At 29.7% G+C, this 20,877-nt stretch overlaps 1 protein-coding gene across 9 annotated transcripts in view; it reads right to left on the minus strand.

Moving 5' to 3' along the window:
• The window catches only part of LOC119608852 (filamin-A), a 94,706-nt gene continuing 73,829 nt past the window's right edge, over positions 1-20,877 (minus strand). For 7 of the 9 annotated variants that reach the window (XM_037963406.1, XM_037963403.1, XM_037963405.1 and 4 more), the window contains 7 exons: positions 19,769-19,843; positions 16,876-16,969; positions 3,104-3,244; positions 2,876-3,045; positions 960-2,784; positions 687-893; positions 1-619 (listed from right to left, as the gene is read on the minus strand). In XM_037963406.1, coding sequence (XP_037819334.1) covers positions 435-619; positions 687-893; positions 960-2,784; positions 2,876-3,045; positions 3,104-3,244; positions 16,876-16,969; positions 19,769-19,843 — 2,697 coding nt within the window. In that variant the 3' untranslated portion in view covers positions 1-434. Of the gene's footprint in view, positions 620-686; positions 894-959; positions 2,785-2,875; positions 3,046-3,103; positions 3,245-9,314; positions 9,562-9,884; positions 10,247-16,875; positions 16,970-19,768; positions 19,844-20,877 lie in introns of those variants that run through there. The other 2 variants (XM_037963411.1, XM_037963407.1) reach the window with 2 other exon arrangements.

The raw sequence follows: 20,877 nt of genomic DNA on the forward strand, positions 1-20,877 counted from the left end.
TTTAAAAATGATATTGCTTTTATTATTATATAGTTAAAAAAACAAACAAAAAATTAGATTAGCTTTACTATAAAAAAAGGACACAAAAAAGGCGAAATAATTTACTTTCTTACAAAACACAAATTTTAACTTAAGAGACAAGAATTTTTAATTACTTTTTTTTTCAAAATTTTCGAGAATATGAAAGAAAAACTAAATAAAAAATGATTTGTTAATTCCTTCATATTATATACAAAAACAATTTCTAAAAAATATATTATTAAAAAATGAAAGCAAAAACTTAATTTTAATAGGTATGGAAGTGGAAATTATATCAATTTTTTTTTTAAATTTCTCAAAAATGTTTTCCAAGAGAAGTAATTTGAAAAGCTCAGTTTTATCATTTGAGTGGGGGAGTAGGAGTTTTGCTTAATGGGGTTTGCTTGTGTAACGACTTAGACATCAATTTGGAAAGGTGAGCCAGGAATATGATCATCACCCCATTTGACTATTAAAATATATTGGCCACGGTCGCGTACCATGTAGCTAACATTGTAGTTATTGCGGCCAGTGTGTTTAATGCTGAATTCCTCGCAGGGACCCTTAGGACCATACATACCCACATAAAGGATATTGTTACCTGTAAGAAAAAGCAAATTTAATAATAAATAATTGTTTTCATTTTAATCCAGTTATACAAAACTTACCAGCTTCTGTGGCATTAATGGTGAAGGTGTTTGTCTTGCCCATGAAAGCCTTTTTCAAGCCCATACCCTTGGAGGTGATTAGTGAGGCATCGGATTTGAAGTGAGGCATAACAACACCACTGTGTTTACCACCCTTTGATACCTTTTGCACGGTATCTACCACAACAGTGGAGGTTTCTTGAGTACCCTCATCAGCCAATTTTTCACCTGTTTAAGGAACATAATAGCAATAGAATATCTTCTAAGAGATTCAAATCTTTCCAAACTTCTTACCTTCACAGCTAACTCTGAATGGAGAACCAATGATATGAATGTTATTATATTTCACTGAAATAAAGTGATCTCCAGGCAGCAAGGGAGTGTAATGCACTTTGTAGCCTTCTTCGACTTCAGTACAATCCATGGCCACCTTCGAGGGACCATCAATGGCTACAGACAAGGTACCAACACCAGCATTGCAGGTATTGATAATGAAATCTTGTCTTTGACCGGTCTTAACAGCTTCCAAACCAGAGCCAGTGGCATGTACAGCAGCGGGATCGGCAACATCCTTACCGACCTTAATGCGGAAGGGTGAGCCAGGAATATGAACACCATTGAATTTGACATGGATGGCGTGAATGCCATTTTCACGTGGATAGAAACGTACGGAGGTCATTTCACTGTCAATGGCTTGGATGAAACAATCGTCATCGGTGCCGGAGGGAGCAACAATCTTGGCATCCAATTCACCCTTGGCGCCGTTCTTGCGCACCATAAATTGGTAAGGAGCATCAGCTTGAATATTGCCCTCGGGGAATTGTTGTACCTCCAATTTGTGAGCATCACCGGCATCGGGGGAAACGTATACTTTGAATGGTGAGTCGGGAATATGGCGATCGTTGAATTTCAAACCAACACGGTATTCACCGGGTTCAGTGACTTTGTATGACACATCACAGGAACCGTCCTTACGATCCTTGAATTCAATCTCAGCCTTGCTGGGACCTTCAACGGAGATGGCCAAAGAACCACCACCAGCTTCACGGGTCCAAACATTGAATTCGCAGGGCAAACCGACAATACCACGTTCCAAGCCGCTACCGCCGGCCTTAACCAAATGGCTACCAAAGTCATGGAGGGGACCAACAGTGAATTGGAAGGGAGAGCCGGGAATGTGCATCTCCTTATAACGGACTGACACGGTGTGGACACCCAATTCCTTGGGAACGAAGTGAACGGAATAAAGACCATCCTCAACTTCTTGGATTTCAGCATCTTCAGTCACATTACTGGGGGAAGTAACACGGGCGGCCAAATCGAAGGAAGTAATGCCGGGCATTTTGAAGGTCAATTTACATTGGCTGCCAATTTCAGTAACAGGCACAGCATCACGTTCTCTCTGAATCTTCTCACGTTTACGGTTGCTGCCTTCGCCAGAAACCTTAACGGTGAAGGGTGAGCCTTCAACATGATGATCAGCGAATTTCAAGTTGACAATGTAGTAACCAGGCTCAGTGGGCTTGTAGGAGATGTTTAGGGTGCCATCATCCTTATCAGTACATTGAATCTCAGCCTTGCTGGGACCCTCAATGGACACAGACAAACCACCATAACCGGCATTGCGAGTATCCACAGAGAATACATTCTCAGTGTGGGTCTTGCCCTCCTTAAGACCGGCACCAGAAACCTTAACCTTCTTGGCATCACCAACTTCACGTTCCATAACGGTAACCTCGAATGGTGAGTTGGGAATATGTTTGCCACTGCGCTTAACAGACACCATATGTGTACCGGTTTCACGGGGTGTAAAGGAGATGCCAATGTTACCAGTTGGCATACGTTTCAAGAAGCAAGGTTCCTCCAAACCACTGGGAGCTTGAATGGAAGCATTCAAGGCGCGCAAATCGGCATCGGTGATTTCACCAGGCATAGTGACTTCGGAACAAGAACCGACAGAGATTTGATTACGTTTGCGACCTTCGCCAGTAACCTTGGCAACATAGGGAGAACCCTTAATGTGTTTGTCACCGAAGCGTACGGCAACATTGTATTCACCGGGGGCAGTGGGTAGATATTGAACGGAAACGGTGCCATCTTTGTTATCGTGATAGTTGATCTGAGGAAAATAGAAAATTTTATAAATAGTTAAAGAAGTTTTCAAAATTAAATTTAGAATTAAACGTTTTTTTTTAACCTCTACTACTTACATCAACTTTGCTGGGGCCTTCAACAGCCATGGTCAAACCAGCAGCACTGGCACCCTTGGTGGAGATGGTGAAGTTACAGGGTTCACCGGTAACACCATGAGTCAAGCCGGGACCATAAGCGGTCACATAACCAGATGTAATAGAATCAACATGGAATTTGAAGGGAGAACCTAAAAAATATAATTTTTTGCTTTTTAAAGTTTCTTAAATAGTTATTAGAAATCTTACCTTGAACAGGTTCACCATTATATTTCACTACCAATTCGTGTGTGCCCTCTTCTTTGGGATCGTATTTTACCGAAACGGTACCATCACGATTGTCTTGAATAACGGGCTTGTCAACTTTACCGCTAGGCATTTTTACTTCAGCTGGAAAAGGGAAATTAAAAAGAATTATTATTAATATAAAGCATAAAATTTAAGATTAAAAATTGTCAGTTATCACAGTACAGCGAGAAAATTGAAATATGATTTCAATTACATAAATTGTTGTTCCAATTACTTTTTTAATTAAAGTTCATTTAAAAAATTCAATTTAAATCTATCGATCCATTTCATGTGTGGGCCGCTGTCATATTATTATTTCACAGTTGTCATTAGTGTCCATTTAATTTTGAAAACAATAGATAATTTTTTTAAATTTATTTTACGATGTTCATAAAAAAATCCAACAAACAAGAGATATTTTTTTGTTTTGCGTATTTTTATATAAAATTAATATTTATGCATTTTCTTAATGTCTCATCTAAGAAATATTTAATATTTTGCAAAATTTATGAGTTTTGCATTATTTATACATTTTATTACTATGTTTTGATAAAAAAAAATTGAAAATAGATTTTGTTTTGATGAAAAACAACAATAAGTATTAGCTATATCATAATATGTATGTATATATTAGAATATACTAAAATACTGTTCAAATCGGGAAAGGGGGGAAAAGGTTGGCAAAATAAAATATTTTTAGAAATTTTATTATTTTTAGATACAAAATCTACAAGCATATTCTATAGATGTTTTTATAGAAAATTATTTTTATATAAAAACAAAAATTTTGTTTTGGTTTTAAATTTCAAAAAAAGGAAAAATCACCAAATTTTCGAAAATTGGATAGAACAATAACGATCATATTCTCCCTAAAGTTTTTAAGCTTTTTTAAGAAGTTTGTGAAACCAAATTCTATTATATTTCGGAAATTATCTGAGAAAAATCCTTTCAAATAAAATAAACTCGAAATAACCCAAATACATATGTATGTATTTACTAAACTGATTTCACTTATTTTTTCAAACCTCTTTGTTTAATACAAAATAAAATGTACAATTAAAAACTAATGTAAACAAGTGTCAAACTACATTAAAGGGACAATTTGTGGGGCATGGCACACTAAAAATAATAGGTAATAAAAATAATATGTAAAACATTTTTAAAATATAAAGCTGAAAACCACTCAAAATTTAAAACTATAATGCAACCAAATATATAGAAAACAACTAAGAAAGTAAAGTCGGATTGGGCCAACCATATGATACCCTACACCAGATTGTGATTACATACATATATTTAAAAATATGTTCTTATAAAACTGAAATTATATTTAAGCCATTTATTGATACAATACTGATTTTCTGAAATTGGCTTTAAATGGGGGCTAAAGTAAAATATCGGCCGATCCTCATAAAATTAGGAATAGGGATTTATGTTTATATAAAAGTTATTTATGCTGAATTTCATTTCGTTACATATTATGACGTTCAAACGATCAATTTCCTAAGAGAAACTTTGTATGAGGGCTAGAGTCCAATGAGGCCCGATCATTACGATTATTCACAGTAGTATTGAGTCTTATATATAAAGTTTTGCTGATTTTTGTACATACATATACTACAACATTTAACATAATTATGAGCTGCAAAACCCTATTTGGAGGCACGGATGTATGGGTGAAATAATGAACCTAGACCTCATAATAGGTTTCGTCTTTGGGTCAAAAGAAACGTATGTGCCAAATTTCATTAATATATTATCTTGAAAATTACGACCTACAGTTCGATAACAGGGTTAACATGGAAGGAAGCTAAATCGATTCAGAATATGATTCTGAGTCGATAAGTATACTTTAAGGTGGGTGTAGAACCAATAAGCATAAACCCATGATAAGCTCCCCACTATAGTGATGTAGGGGTACAAATTTCAGACGGTCATGGCCGATGACAATTTTCTGAAAAAATATTTTTATGGGGGCTTGATCACAAAGAAAATTGACAGTATTATATTGAATAAAATGTTCAGGCGGTCATTGCCGATGAGAATAATTTTTCTGAAAGAATATTTTTATGGGGGCTAGGTCTAGTCAAATGGCGAACGATCACTTAGAAAATTTATAGTGTTGTATTGAATTCCATAGTACAAATTTGGACCAATTTTTCATATTACTTATTTAACATCATTATGGTCCTCAAAGCCCTCTTCCCGCCAAATTGTAATGAAAATTGCGACCTGTAGTTTAAAGAAAAATTCTTTGCGTAGCAAATGATGAATGATTACATAAGTAATGAGTACATAAAGTAATTCATTAAATGGTCAATTACAATTACTTGTAATGTGTAATTGAGCAATATCAAATTACAACTATGTATTTGTAATTGAAGTTTTACCAATTACAATTACTTATAATTGTAATTAAAGCTTTGCAATTACAATTTCTTATAATTACAATAGAATTCTTTCAATTACAATTTCTTGCATTAATTATGGGGGAAAATTCTCAATTGCAAATAATTGTAATTGGAAATTACAAGTATATAATTGAAATTGGCAAAAATAAAATTACAAGTAATTGTAATTAGTTATTACTCAATTACAAGTAATTGTAGTTTGTTATTACTCTATAACAAGTAATTGTAATTTGTCATTACTCAATTATACATTACAAACAATTGTAATTGGCAAAACTTCAATAACAATTAATTGTAATTCGCAAAACTTTAATTACATTACTTCAAATGCAATTATAATTGAAAATGTAATCAAAACATCCCTCCCCCAAGCCTGCTCCCTACTATAGTGGTGTAGGGTATAAATAAAAAACTATAAACATTAATTCAAAAGATTAATTGTTATGTTTGTAGTTTTTGTAGCTGTAGTGTTCTTTGGCTAATTTGAAATGTTGCCAAAATAATTTAGCATAAATTCATAAATTCTCAATTTCAAAATAAAACCAACAAAGAAGAAAAATCCTATTACAACAGGCATAATGACACTTCAACAACAAATCATGACACTTTGGTGACAATCCTATGACATTTACAATGATAGAAATGAGATTGTTTAGGTTAAAAAAAAACAAGACAAAAATTAATCTTTTGCTATTAATTACACTCAAAGACTTTTAAAATTACTTAAAGAAAAATGGCGTTAAATTAGATTTTTCTACTAAATAGAATACTTTTACTTAAAAAAAATTTATTATTAATTTGATTTTTAAAATGTAATCAACATTTTTGTTTATGTTGATCATTTATCAAAAATATATAAAAACATATGAACATTTTCTTTAAAAACTTTAAAGATTTTGCTAATTTCAAGCCACATTAAAAGAAATTCATTTGAAAGTAATCGTTTGACGTGCCCCGTTTTAGCTTTAATTATGTTAAACAATTTTTCATTTGTGTCAAATAAAAATCTCAAAGAGAAGCATTTCAAAGCACAAAATTTTAAATTTAATTTTTTATTAACACTATCGAATTTTCTTAATCAAATTTGTTTAAATAGTTTTCTAATCTTTGGCTAATTTTTCACTTTAAAAATTTTGTCTTGTTAAGAAATGAAATTTTTTGTTTATTCTCAGCAGCGTGAAAATAAGATTATTAAATGAAAATTTGTTGCTTTTTAAACATTTGGCACGCGTCGTTGATTTATATCTGTCTATGATTTTATGTTTATAATTTCGTTTGTTTTGTGTTTTCTTTGAAAACAAAAGATTTTCTATTTAGATTTTTTTTTGTTGTAAATAAACAAAAAATATTTTTTGAAACAATTATTTGGTTGGAAAAACTAAATGTTTAGTTTGTTGTTTTTTAATTGATCATAAATTTAGTGGTTTTTGTGGGAAAGAATACTTTATTATTGGTTTTATAGAAACAAAGTTGCTGTGTTTATAATAAAAATAAATTAAACAATTTAATTTTTCATTAATTGTATGCAAATTTTATTAATTAAAAGCTTATTAATGAGTCTTATTAATAAACTGTCTCATTAACATGATCGCTTTAAAACAACTGTAGATTAACTTGTTTTTAAATGTAGTTTAACTTTAATAAGTTTAAATTAGTAAGCGCTGAAACTGAATTAACGCATTCGCATACGAATAAAATTGATCGTAATTATCTTTTTTGGGATGATAGTATTTTTTAGCAGAACTTCTCTATCGATCACATAGGATAGTTCAGCCCCTGGTTAAAACGCAGTTTTTGAGGAAAGCCTATTTCTTGTTGATCAAACATTGCTCCTGGGCGCAAACATTAATCGGCTTCTCACACAAAACTTTCAAAAGTAAACGACATTTAGTTGCATTTTAACTTTAATCCAAAGATTATTGAGTAAGTTTACGCTCGTTTAAAGCTTCTTAACTTGGACTAAACATGGTCGCTGGAGTTTATTCTAAATGTCTGAAACGAAATTGATCCAAAACGCTCGTTTAAAGCTTAAAACATTGTTCCAAGGCGCAAACATTAATCGGCTTTTCAAACAAAACTTTCAAAAGTAAACAACATTTTAACCTTAATCCACACATTATTGAGTAAGTTTACGCTCTTTGAAAGGTTCTTAACTTGGACCAAACATGGTCGCTGGAGGCTTTTCTAAATCTATAAAACGAAATTGGTCGCCTCTTCTAAATGTCTAAAATTTAATTGATCTATATCTACCTGTTTTTTCTCTGTTGCTTTCACTTGTTGAAATTTAACTAACATTCTGACGAATTCATTTCCATCTTTCGATCCTGGTGATCGAAGAGCTATTCAAATATTTGAAAGATCATTACATTTCCATAATAGAACTTGAAATCATAAAAAGATCTTTAGTGTATTCTCTTTGATTCCGTATCGATGAAGGCTTGGTTTAATAGATCAGTTTCCTTGATCATCTATTCTAAATGTCTAATATCTACCCTGTTTTTTCACTTGTTGAAATTTAAATAATATTCTAACGAATTCATTTCCATCTTTCGATCCTGGCGATCAGAGAGCCATTCAAACATTTGAAAGATCATAATTTCTCATAGAAAAATAAAAACAATGCCTAGAGCCTTGCTAGAACATATAAAAATCTTGTCTTCCGCAATTGATTCCGTAATGATGAAAGCGTGGTTTAACAGATCAGTCTCTCTGATATGTTCTACATTAATCGGCGTCTATTCCAAATATGTAAAATTAAATTGGTCGATATCTGTCCTGTTTTGTTTTCTCACTAGCTTTCACTTGTTGAAATTTAACCAACATTCTGACGAATTCATTCACATCTTCCGGTCTTGGCAATCAGAGAGCCATTCAAATATTTGAAAGATCATAATTTCTCATACAAAAATAAAAACAATGCGTAACGTCTTGCTAAGAATTTGAGATCATATAAAGATCTTGTCCTCCGCAATTGATTCCGAAATAGTTTATATTAATCGACGTCTATTCTAAATTTATAAAACGAAATTGATCGCCATCTATGATCGGATACAATTAATCGTCTAAAATGTTTTGTTTTCTAGAACTTAAAATCATATAAAAATCAAGAGTATATTCTCCTATTAATCTTTTGAATATAAAAGCGTGGTTTAACAGATCAGTTTCTCTGATCTGTTCTACATTAATCGATATTTTATTATAGTATGCTCAAAAAGTCCAAATTAATTATAATCGTCCAATACCAGAAGGACCCTAGTTAGAGTTCGTTCACATATACGGACGGATGGTTATGAGAACAATAGTTAAAAGCTAGATCTAGATATTGATATTTGTGAAGGTAACACGCAAAAGCATCAATAGAACTGACACTTAAAGATGTGAAAAGTAAATATGTAATTTAATCTAAAGATCAATATCGAGTTGCGGATTAAATTTGGTATATTTTTAAAATGGAGCTTAAAGTTTGTTAAAACCAAAAGCTTTCTACAAACCGTTTAAAATAGTTTAATAAACTTACAAAACTTTTCAAAATTAATGTTTAATTAGTAAAGGACTATAAGATTTGAAATACGATACAATATATTTTAAAGGATATTTTTGTTGTTAATAAAGCTTTTTTAAATACAAAACTACGTTTCTTAATTTCATTAAATTTAAATTTATATTATTTTTAATAATTGTTTAAATTCTAAACCAAATTCTAAATACTTCTTTTCCAACATTTTTTTTCTTTATTTCCAAACCAAAAAAGGAAAAATTACCTTGATGCGTTACAATATAAAATGCTGATTTAAAATTCAAAGGTAAAAAATCACAATGAGTTAGACCTTCATTCTCCGGTATTAGAGCTTCGTTATAATATATTTGTGTCTTTTCGACGTGATCACGTTCCGAAACAGTTACTTTATAATAGTTGGGACGATAAAAATAGGAAAGCTCCTCCCAAGTAGCTTCGGGAGCTTCAGGTTTATCCGCATACCAACCAAAATTCATAATGAATTTTTATAGAATTTGTTTTTTTTTTATTTTTTATTATTATTATTATTTTTTAATATTTTAATTATTAATATTAAACATAAACACCAATAATAATACACATATAAAAGTTATAGCAAATTTGAAATAAAAACACTTAAAATTTTAGTTTAAAAATTATTTTTTTGTAATAAAAAGATTGTATAGAAATATTTTTTTTTAAATATTGTAGAAAGATAAAAATATAAAAAATAAATATTTTTGTATATTTGATTTAAGAAAAATATTTATTTTTTATATTTTTTTTAAAGAAAAGGATTTCTTTTGATTTTTATTTTTTTTTAAAGAAAACTCACACTAAATTTCTATTTGTTTGTTTGGCTTTTATTTTGTTTTTTTTTTATTAAAAATTATAGGAAATTTGTTTTTGCACTTAATATTTTTTACGTAATAGTAAACTTTTGCTTAATTTATTTTTGTATTTAAAAATGTATTCTTTGCTTTGAGTACTTTTAACACTTGCAATTTTTTAATTATTTAACTCGTTTATTGTTTAGACAGAAATATCCTTAAAAATCCTGTTTGTTTTTAAATTTTAGAGGATTTTTAATTGATTTTCTTTAAATGACTTTTGGATGTTATTAGAAATATTAGAATATTTTTTTTTGTTGCTTCAACTAGACCGTTAATATGTCTAAGCGTTTTAACGTCCCGTTTTCAATTGAGCTTTCGTAATTCCAAATTGAAATTAAGGTCTGTCTAGCTATTGATCGATCGACAAAGATTTTCGGTCCTCTGAGTGTGTGAGGTAGCAGTTGTTAGAGTAAATCAATGTTGGTTTTTTCTGCTGCTGCTGCAGACTTACACTCATACTAATGCCTTGAATTCTTCATTCCAATTAACCAATTTATTACTCATACAATTTCGGACTCTTCTTTGTGCGTTTAGGTGTATTTGTTAAAATTTTCAAAAAATCACCATTAAATGTTTGGCCATATAATACTGTTTGTATGCGTGTTTTTTAATGCATATAAAATAGAAAAAAAAGCTTTAAATTGGAAATTTCTCATTTTTTTTTTCATAAAAATTGTTTTTCAAAAATTATTGCTCTGCATTTCTGCATTTCTTTTGTCGCCGTTTGTTTTTGCTTAAAATTTTATTTTTATTAAATTGTTTTGCTTAAAATTGCAGCAGTCACCATTGAAATAAATGAAAAATCTCTTGAGTTCATCAGCCCAAAATTTGTCCATGTAGTGGTTGCTTGGAACACAGCATAATTTATGGTTTTCTCTTTTCTTCTTAATTTTCCTATATTTAACATATATTTCTAATGTTTTAGTAATATGAAAATTATTTGTTTTATTTCAAAATAAAAATGAGCAAAAAAAAATTTCGTAAAAAAAACTTGAATGAAAAGAACAAGGTGCAAATAACATATTGATCGTCAATCGTTTATCGATCATTAGAAGGAAATGTAAAAATTATTAGAGCACAATTGTGTATGTTTGTGTGCAGGTGAACGAATTTATTTTCATTAAAATTTATTATTTTCATTTCAATATTTCGTAATTATTTTTAGCTTTGAAAAATAGTTGTTTTGAATTGCAAAGAAAACTTTTCTTTTTTTTTCGCTGAAGATGATTAAAATTGATTGAGATATTATTGTAAAATATGTGTGTATTTGATTAAAATACAACAAGTTAAAAAAGATAGTTTAAGAATATGAATTTGATGTACAGTATGTGTTTACCTTGTAGGGTTTTTGATTAGTTGATACAATCGAAGCTGATTAGTTGATACAATCGAAGGTCTTTATTATTTATTAATGAGTCATTATGGAATTCTTGGAAATCAGGATAAAACTTTTCGTTTTACAATCCATTTTCTTATTCTCTTATATTCATAAAGTATTGACTCCAAAATAAAGCCAAATCTGTCCACAAATTTTGAAGATAACAATACTTTCTTGAAGTAAAATCAAGGTTTGTTTAAATTTGCTGGCCCTTACTTTTGTTTCTAATAAAATGTGCTGCATACTTTAAGGAGTGTGCTTTCTGAATCTTTGGAATCTTTTACCAAAAAAATCTTTGGACTAGGCTATTAACCATGGACTAGTCTATTGACTATTGATAGATCTAGTTTATCGACTAGTCCATGGAATAATCTATTGATTAGTTTATCTATTGATAGATCTAGTCTATTGACAAGTCTATGGATTAGTCCATGAAATACTCTACTGACTAGTTTATCGACTAGTCTATGAACTGGTCTATTGGCTAGTCCATAGACTTGTATATGGACTTGTCTATTTAATAGTCTATGGACTAGTCTACTGACTGGAATATGGAATAGTCTATTGACTAGTTTTACGTGTAGTCTATGGACTGGTTTATGAACTAGTCTATTGACTGGTCTATGAACTAGTCTATGGACTGGTCTATTGACTAGTTTATGGACTAGTGTACTGACTAGTCTATTGACTAATCTACTGACTAGTTAACTGACTTATCTATGGAATAGTCTAATGCTAGTATATGGGCTGTTCTATTGACTAGTATATCGAGTATTCACTAGTTGACTAGTATATCTAGTCCATAGACTAGACTGTTCTATTGACTAACCTATGAAATAGTATACTGACTAATTTATCGACTAGTCTATGGATTGGTTTACTGACTAATCTATGGACTGGTCTATTGACTAGTTTATCAACTAGTTTATCAACTAGTTTATGGACTAGTGTACTGACTAGTCTAGGGAATAATCTACTGACTAGTCTATGGACTGTTCTATTGACTAGTTTAGTGACTAGTCTATGTACTGTTCTATTGATTAATCTATGAAATAGTCTACTAGTTGACTAGTTTATCGACTAGTCTATGGACTGGTCTATTGACTAATTTATGGACTAGTCTACTGAATAATCTACTGACTAGTTTTTCGACTAGTCTATGGACTGGTCTACTGACTAGTTTATCGACAAGATTATGGACTAGTGTACTGACTAGATTAGGGAATAGTCTACTGACAGTCCATAGACTGACTGTTCTATTGACTAGTTTATCGACTAGTCTATGGACTGTTCTATAGACTAATCTACTTACTAATCTAAGGACTGGTCTACTGACTAGTCTATTGACTATTTTATCGACTAGTTTATGGACTGGTTTATGAACTAGTCTATGGTCTAGTCTATTGGAAAGTCTATGGATTAGTCTATTTACTAGTCTACTGACAAGTCTATGGATTAGTTTATTGACTAGTCTACTGACTAACTAATCTATGGTCAATTGACTAGACTCTGAACTAGTTTGGATAAGTATGCGGACTGGTTTGCACTAGTGGACTATTCTAGAGAATAGTCTATGAACTAATCTGTGGACTATGGACTGGTCTGTGGATTAGTTTATATACAATATATATACATACACTAAACTGGACCAGATTAGGAAGCGCTTAAATAAAGTATTAAAGTGTTGTACTAAATTTTAACCCAAAATTTGCTTTAAAACACTATAAATTTCAAGAAAAATATGCAACAAATTCAATCTAGTACAAAAAATCTCTAAATTATTTAAAAATAAATAAATATTGAAAATCCAAAACAAACGCGAAAAAAAAACTATAAAAAAAGTATTTCTAGAAAAAAAAACTTAAATTAATTTTAGATTTAACACAACTACATGCAATTGGCGCAAATCAATCAAAATGTTAAAAATGAATTTAAATCAAAAATGTGAAATACAACATACAAAAACAAATAATTTACAAAACGTAAGTATTGAATCAAAAGAAGAAGAAAAAGTGTACAAATCATAAAATACTTGTCCAAATACGTGAGTGTAAAATGTACAAAAATATTTGATTTTTTTTATTTTGCTTGCAAAAATTTGAAACTATTTAAAATGTTGCAATGAACGATTATTTATTGAAAAAAAATATATGAAAATATATTTCGAAATTGAAAATTATGGCGAGATTTTGCATACTTTCTCGGACTTATTTTGATAGGGGGTTTTTGAAGAAAAATATGAATAAAATCCATCATTAAATTTAGATCGCTATTTGTAGATGAGTAAATCACTATACTATTTGCATTGCTTATTTATACTTTTTGTCAAATTAAAATTTTATTCATATTTGAGTTAGAAGACAAATTTCCAGGGTACTGTAATGAGTTAGCCAAAAATAAAATTTTCTTCAACAGAAATTGAAAATCATTAAAGATTTTTTGTCGTTTGGTTTGGTTTCGTTTTTTTGGTGAAAATGTCATGCTAAAATGAAAAATCAATGCAACAAATGTTTTAGCGAAAAAATCCATCTAGGAACGACACATCATTTAAAGTAAAACATCATCAAAAGAAATTAGGCGCTGAACGAACGACGACTGTATATGTTCAGATGTCTACAAAGTTTGGGATGTTTTTTTCTTATTTTCAGATTTTCTATAAATTTAAATTGTATTTATATATTTTTATTATTTTCAAATTAAATAAAATTATTGATTTTTTTTTGTTGGGCGAAAATTGCCATGATTAGTTTTGGTTTGTTGAGAATTTTTTTGTTCATGTGTTGTTTGTTTTGTACGAGTCAGTTATTTTCCAATTTTTTTTTTTGCCAATTTAGAGAAAAAAAAATCGGTTACAGTGCCTCTTTTTCCCGTCATATAATATTTTGTAATTTTGTAACGCATTTGTTTAATCCATCAGATCATTAGAATTAAAAAAATTTGAAGAGTGTGTGAGAATTTTATTTTATTTGTGTTGGGCAGTGTGTTTTTAAATTTTTTTGCAAAATGATCATAAATCATAAATTTAATTAACATGTTTGTTTTTGTTGCTGTTTAACCAAATAGACATTTTTTTTTGCAATTTGTTTAAAAATATATATTTTTTAAATGCTCTAGAACAAATTAGATTAATTTTTCTTTTAAACACCATTTTCCAGCGATTTTCCGCCGATTTCTGTTCTATTTTATTTTATCGCCTTAAGTTAGGCCACACTTTTGTTTTTAACTTAAGGTACATACTCCTGGAATATTCCCGAAAATGTTTCATATACAATATATCTTCATAATAAAAGATATAACGTTTTAAGCTTTTATTCCCTTAAGCATACGAAATTTTCATTTTAAATTCAATTGGAAATGGTGTTTGATTTTTATGTCTACCACTTTGTTCAAAGAACTTTAACCGAATCATAAACGTCATAGCAAATTCTGCTTCATAAATTGTTTCTGTTTACTCTATATTTTGTCGCCTAAAGTTAGGCTACACTTTTGTATTCAACTTAACAAACATATAGGATATAAATAATTTAAAAGTAAACTAACTCCTGGAATATTCGTGAAAAATTTTCCTATACAATATTTCCCGAGAATAAAAGAAATTACCTTTTAATGAGATTGATTCCTTAAGCATACGAAATTTACCTTTTAAATTCAATTGGAAATGGTGTTTGATTTTTATGTGACATGTTCTTTTGAATTATGAAAATTAGATCAATAAAATTTGTATGCATATTTTTTTCAATTTGTTCATTATTTTCAGTTAAATTCTCTATCAATATGAAATTTGTTTTTTTAAAATATCACAACAGCTGCAATTTAACTAAATTTAAAAGAACATCAATTTGATTTTAAGAAAATCACATAAATACTAAGCAAAAAATTTCAAATTGAAATGATCACCACCTGACTTTGCAAATCTTAAATGTAAAAACTGAATTAACTGGGTTAACATTGGCTGGGGAACTAAAGTTTTCCTAGTCATAATATCCTTACGAAAACGAAAAGCTATGATATAGTGTTTAAGGTACCTTCTAAAGGGGAGTTTGTATATGGGGCTAGGATCTAATGAGGGCCGATCATTACAAAAATTGGCAGCGTCTTTTATACTTGCGGCCGGTACCTTTCAAACAAGGTGTTACATGTACAGTCAGCCAGGCAAACGGTCGGACGGACATGTCCTAATCAACTCAGAAAGTGATACTGAGCTAATCGAAAATTCCGGCCGGTACCTTTCAAACAAGTTTTTACATGTACAGCCAGCTGGGCAAACGGTCGGACGGACATGTCCTAATCGATTCAGAAAGTGATTTTTAGCTAACCGGTATACTTTAAGGTGTGGAACCAATATTTTTGTGCTTAAAGGCCTTCTCTACTATAGTAATGTAGGGTATAAAAATAAGGGGTTCACAATGAGAGAAATAACTTTCTGGGAATATTTATAAAAAGAATTAAAAATTTTTTTGAAAAACAATGAAAGTCCCAAATTCTGTGCATACATGGTTGAGATCCAAGAAAACTCATATATTTTACCATATTTTGGGATATAACTCGAACACAATTCTTTTTCTACATGTAATGTATATCAAATCTCGGAAAATCATGGATTTTCTCCGAATTTTAATCATATACCTGGTCTTTATGGATGGATTATGATAATTTTAAATCGGAATCTTCTCGAAAGCCTGTCTGATAAAATTATTTAAAATATAGATCTAGCAGATATCAGTGGCCTTCAGAAAATTGATTTCAACCTACATAGGGACAGTCAGACAGACATCTGTAAAACAACTTTGATATATAGGGTCGGATAATTACTAACGGAATGATAAAGTGTGTTCCAGTAGGTACTTATAGTGCGGGGTTATGCGTTTCATAATAAACATTGTCACACTGAATTAAAATATAATTTGTTTTTTAAATTAATTTTGAACAACAAAAAAATTTACATTATTCTTTTAATAAACAAAAAAAAAAATATGTCGTAAGTTGTTTATCCATAGCACGATATTTTAAATAAATTTAAAAATATATAAACAAAAATAACACTTTTAAAAATATTTTCAACAAATTCAATGAACTTAAAACATATTAAAAATTTATCACAAAATTAAAAATAATTAACTTTTTGTGTACAAAACAAAAAAATCTCGACAAACAATATTTTTTGTTAATTTCCCATAAAAAATAAAGAAAAATTAATATATCCATCTGTCATCTGACGAGATCTATTTAAAAAAACATTTTGCTCGTGTTTGTGACAACGTCTCATCATCTGGTATTATACGCCTCACGGCAAAAGTGACCAACGACTCACTGACTGACAGACTGATGGATGAATGGATCTTGATAATGAGTAAGATAATTATAGAAAGAACACTGTGCAACAAGTCATTGTCGTTTTACAACAATACTATAATTTCATTAAATATTTTATGACATAAATTATTTGCTCCATAAACATTATTTTTAATTATTATTTCTTTATTTTTCTCGCTGTGTTTAATGCGTATTTAACTGCATATTTGTAACTTATTATTATACATTATGAATCGACTTACCAACAACGATTCCTCCAGTGGTGGGTACAGGGAATTTTTCAAAAGCTACAGTACGATAAGTGGTGTCTTTGCCGTTGACTAAATGTCCTGAAGTCTAAAAAAATTTACAAGAAAAATATTATTAATTAAATTTCTTTATAGTAGATTAATATTAAAGCTAAAAAATTTATACAAACAAATTACATGTAACGAGGGTGGTGTGATAAGTTAATGATATTGATTTTAAAACATACATACAACATTTATTTACACATAATTTTTGTTTATTTTTCCTAATTTTTTTTTAAATCTCAATTTTATATACAAATATTGGACATTTTTTACTTAAGTTATAAGATGTATAGTCGTGTATTTTTGTGTTTGAATCGGGGCATGCTGTTGTTTTTGTTTGTGTATGATTCGATGCTGAGACATTCACTTAAACACATTTTCATGATCATTCAAGACAATTTTACCGGGATACCTTTATTTAATATTCAGTTGATATTCATCCATTTCCATTATTCGTTGATGGCTAAAGAGTCCATTTATTAGGCTAAAAAACTTAGTTCCAACTATTACTAGGGTCAAACTAACTGAAGATTCCGATCGATATCGATGGAATTTCACCAGCTGATTATATTGCATTTCTTGTCGGAATAAAACTGTGTCATTCGATGTCCAGTTAACAGGTTAATTATTTGAGGGATGTGAAGATTCTAGTCGATATCGAATGCCTTAATTGGTCCCCTGATATTCTTTTATTTGTCATTAGATGTTGAGTAATATTCTTCGATGGGTTTAATTCCTTTTCATTTAACTTCTTTTACATTAATTATTGAACCATAAAACAAAGGTATTTAACCAAAATCCGAATATATTGCTATAAACACTCACAATATGTAACGAATCGGAAACAGATCGTTTTTAAAGTGAACAAATTGTACTCAAAGTAAATAGTGTTTCAGAGATATAGAACTGAAAATCTAAAGCATTACGATAAGTTTTGTCGCTAAAGTAATCAAATATTGATCTATTTCCGATCTTGGCAATATATAATCGGTTATAGTTCTAAGATTTTTTTTTCACAAGAGAAAAACATAGAACAATACTGTCTTTAGAGAGAAAGGAATTGACGCGTAGCCAGTTCTGTGTTTAGTTCTTTAGTAGTCTAGCAAGTGATCAAATATTGATCTATTTCCGATCTTGGCAATATATAATTATAGTTAATTATTTGGCTTCTAGGATTAGAAACTGGTTCCAGTTTTAAGTCATTATCTTTTCTCTATTATTTTCTTGTAAATCAAAGAGAGAGAGAGAGAGAGAACTAGTTCTGAAACTGGTTCTTTAGAAGTAGTGATCGGTTATAGTTCTAAGTCTTTACACATTATATTTTCCAATTTTATTATCTCTTATTTTTAAACGAACTTAACCATTTCTTCACGAGAGAAAGAAATAGAACAATACTGTCTTTACACAGAGGGAAAAAAGAAATATACACGTCTGGTACCAAATTGACACCAAATTTCAATACCATCCGTTGTCAAAGTATATATATACGTACGACAACACTATGTAATGTTGACAATATTGCACAATTCGTTGTCGAAATCTAAATTTTATACACATCCGTTGTCTAAATGTTAACAAACGTGGTAAGATCAAACAATCCGTTGCTAGTATTGAGCTTACCACGTTTGTTAACATTTAGACAACGGATGTGTATAAAATTTAGATTTCGACAACGAATTGTTGCAATGTTGAAAACGTTAAGTTGTCAACATTACATAGTGTTGTCGTACGTATGTATATAATTTGACAACGGATGTTATTGAAAAATTATAAACTCTTTGGTGTCAATTTGGTACCAGGCGTGTATATTACCTTTTCCTGAACTTTTCCGGAACTGACGCGTAGCCAGTTCTGTGATAAGTTCTTTAGAAGTCTAACTTTAAAGCTTTAACTGAAGAAGATTAAAAACAAATCGTTTTTGTCTAAATTTTTATAATTTAGTTTTCTGCATGTGGGATTATATGGGCGATAGGGTCAATTATAGTCAGATTCTTATCAAATTTGGTAGAGAGATTTCTATTCGTATAACTTTTATTTACTTCGAAATTTATGGCTGTACTCGTATCAGTTATATATCGATCCTCGTGTAATTCCCTAGGAAAATTTCAGTTCCTATAAGATTTGTTTATGTTGAATTTCATTGCTGTATTCGTAATAAGCTTTAAGTAATTTTCTGAAGGCGACCTTATTTGGGAGGTAGGATCAATTGTGGATTGATGCTCATAAAATTTGGTACAAAGATTTCTAATTACATCACTATACTGGTATTTTTAAAACAGCTATAACTGTTAAAACTGTTGTGCGAGAGGCCACTTGTGGGGGGGGGGCTACATATATATATGAAAACGTGGACCGGTATTGTGCACTTTCAATACCAAACAAATCTTTCTCTATAATGCTTTCAACAGACAGACGGACATGACTAGATCGTCTTACAATTTAATAAGAACCTAGAATATAACCAATATTTCGAGGTGTTACAAACGGAATAACAAAATCAATATACCTTCTTAATTTTTTTAAATTTAAAAATATGTCTTGACACCAACAAAAACAAATAAATTTATTTTTTAATTTACTTTAAGAAATTTTTTTACAATAAAATATTTACTTTAAACAAAACTATTGTTGCTAAATTTTAAAATAATCCAACTAAATTTCTTGTAAAATTACATTTTTTTCTTTTATTAACGAGCAGACTACACATGTATATAAGTACTTTTCACACTACCCACGCGTTAACTATAACAACATTTTCATGTTTTAACTAACAGCAATTAACTACTTAATATATCTTTAGTAATTTAATTTAAATTTAAAAATTTTGCAAAACAATCTGTACCTGTGTGGTTGTGGTTTTAATAACTTTTGTATGCTCCTCAATGTATTGGGCAAATTCTCCAGTACTTTCGACAGCCTTGAAAAAAATAAAAAAAAAAATAATTTAAAACAAAAATTATTAAAATAACACATGAATTTTCAATAAAAAAAATATTAATGATAAAATTCAACGTTTTATATTTTTGCACTTTCACTTAAACCACTTGTGCGTGATTATTAAAGGATTTTTTTTCTTGCACCACTTGAAAATAAAAATCTGTTTTATATTAGTTTCCAGCGTTGATGGATTTTTCTAAAAAAAATTTCATTGTTAAATATGTGTGTAGAATGGGAGGAAAGAATTATAAAGTCAAAAATATATACATATAAGTATAGAGCAATGTGTGAACAAAATATACACTTGAAGTAAAATATTTTTTAATTCTTAAGAGTTTTTTGAGATCAAATTTATTTATTTTTAATATCTTTTGTTTATGAGTTTTTATTAAAAAAAATTTTTTGGTTTTTCCCCAAAAATATTCTGCAATTGTTTTAATTAGATTTTTTTTTAAATAATTTTCAATCAATTGTAAATATTTTGTATAATTTTAATTATTCATAATATTATTTATTGAAAGATTTGGGTTTGTTGAACAAATTTCTTTAGAATGTTTTTATATCCGGCTATATTTTTCTTTTATTTAGCTCGACTAAAATTGGCTAAGCTGAATCTTATGCACCCTACATCAAAGTATTTTTAATAAAAAACATATATTGAGATTCTTCTCTTAACTTTCTTAAAAAAATTCATATCAAAAACCCATATTTTTGATCATATTTTCGGATATATTCGCAATATATTTAAAATTCTACAATATCCCAGGAAAAACTTACATTGAAAAGTAATGAGTTAAAAAGCTAATAAAACCTCTTTTCACTACTTCTTCGTTAGCATTTTAAGTCATTATTTTAACACGGTGATGTCATTGGAGGCAAGTACTTCTACGCTCGCTTACAAATAGGGAGTTAAAGAAGTACTTGCAATTTCTCTTACAAAACAGTTGTTGAGTAAGTTGTTTTGTTTTTTAATAATAAATAGAGCCAGCTAGAATACGAACCAGGGACTTCGGT

This window comes from Lucilia sericata, unplaced genomic scaffold, assembly GCF_015586225.1.
Source record: "Lucilia sericata isolate MDLA Ls3-8-SP2 unplaced genomic scaffold, ASM1558622v1 Contig000888F_arrow, whole genome shotgun sequence".
NCBI lineage: Eukaryota > Metazoa > Arthropoda > Insecta > Diptera > Calliphoridae > Lucilia > Lucilia sericata.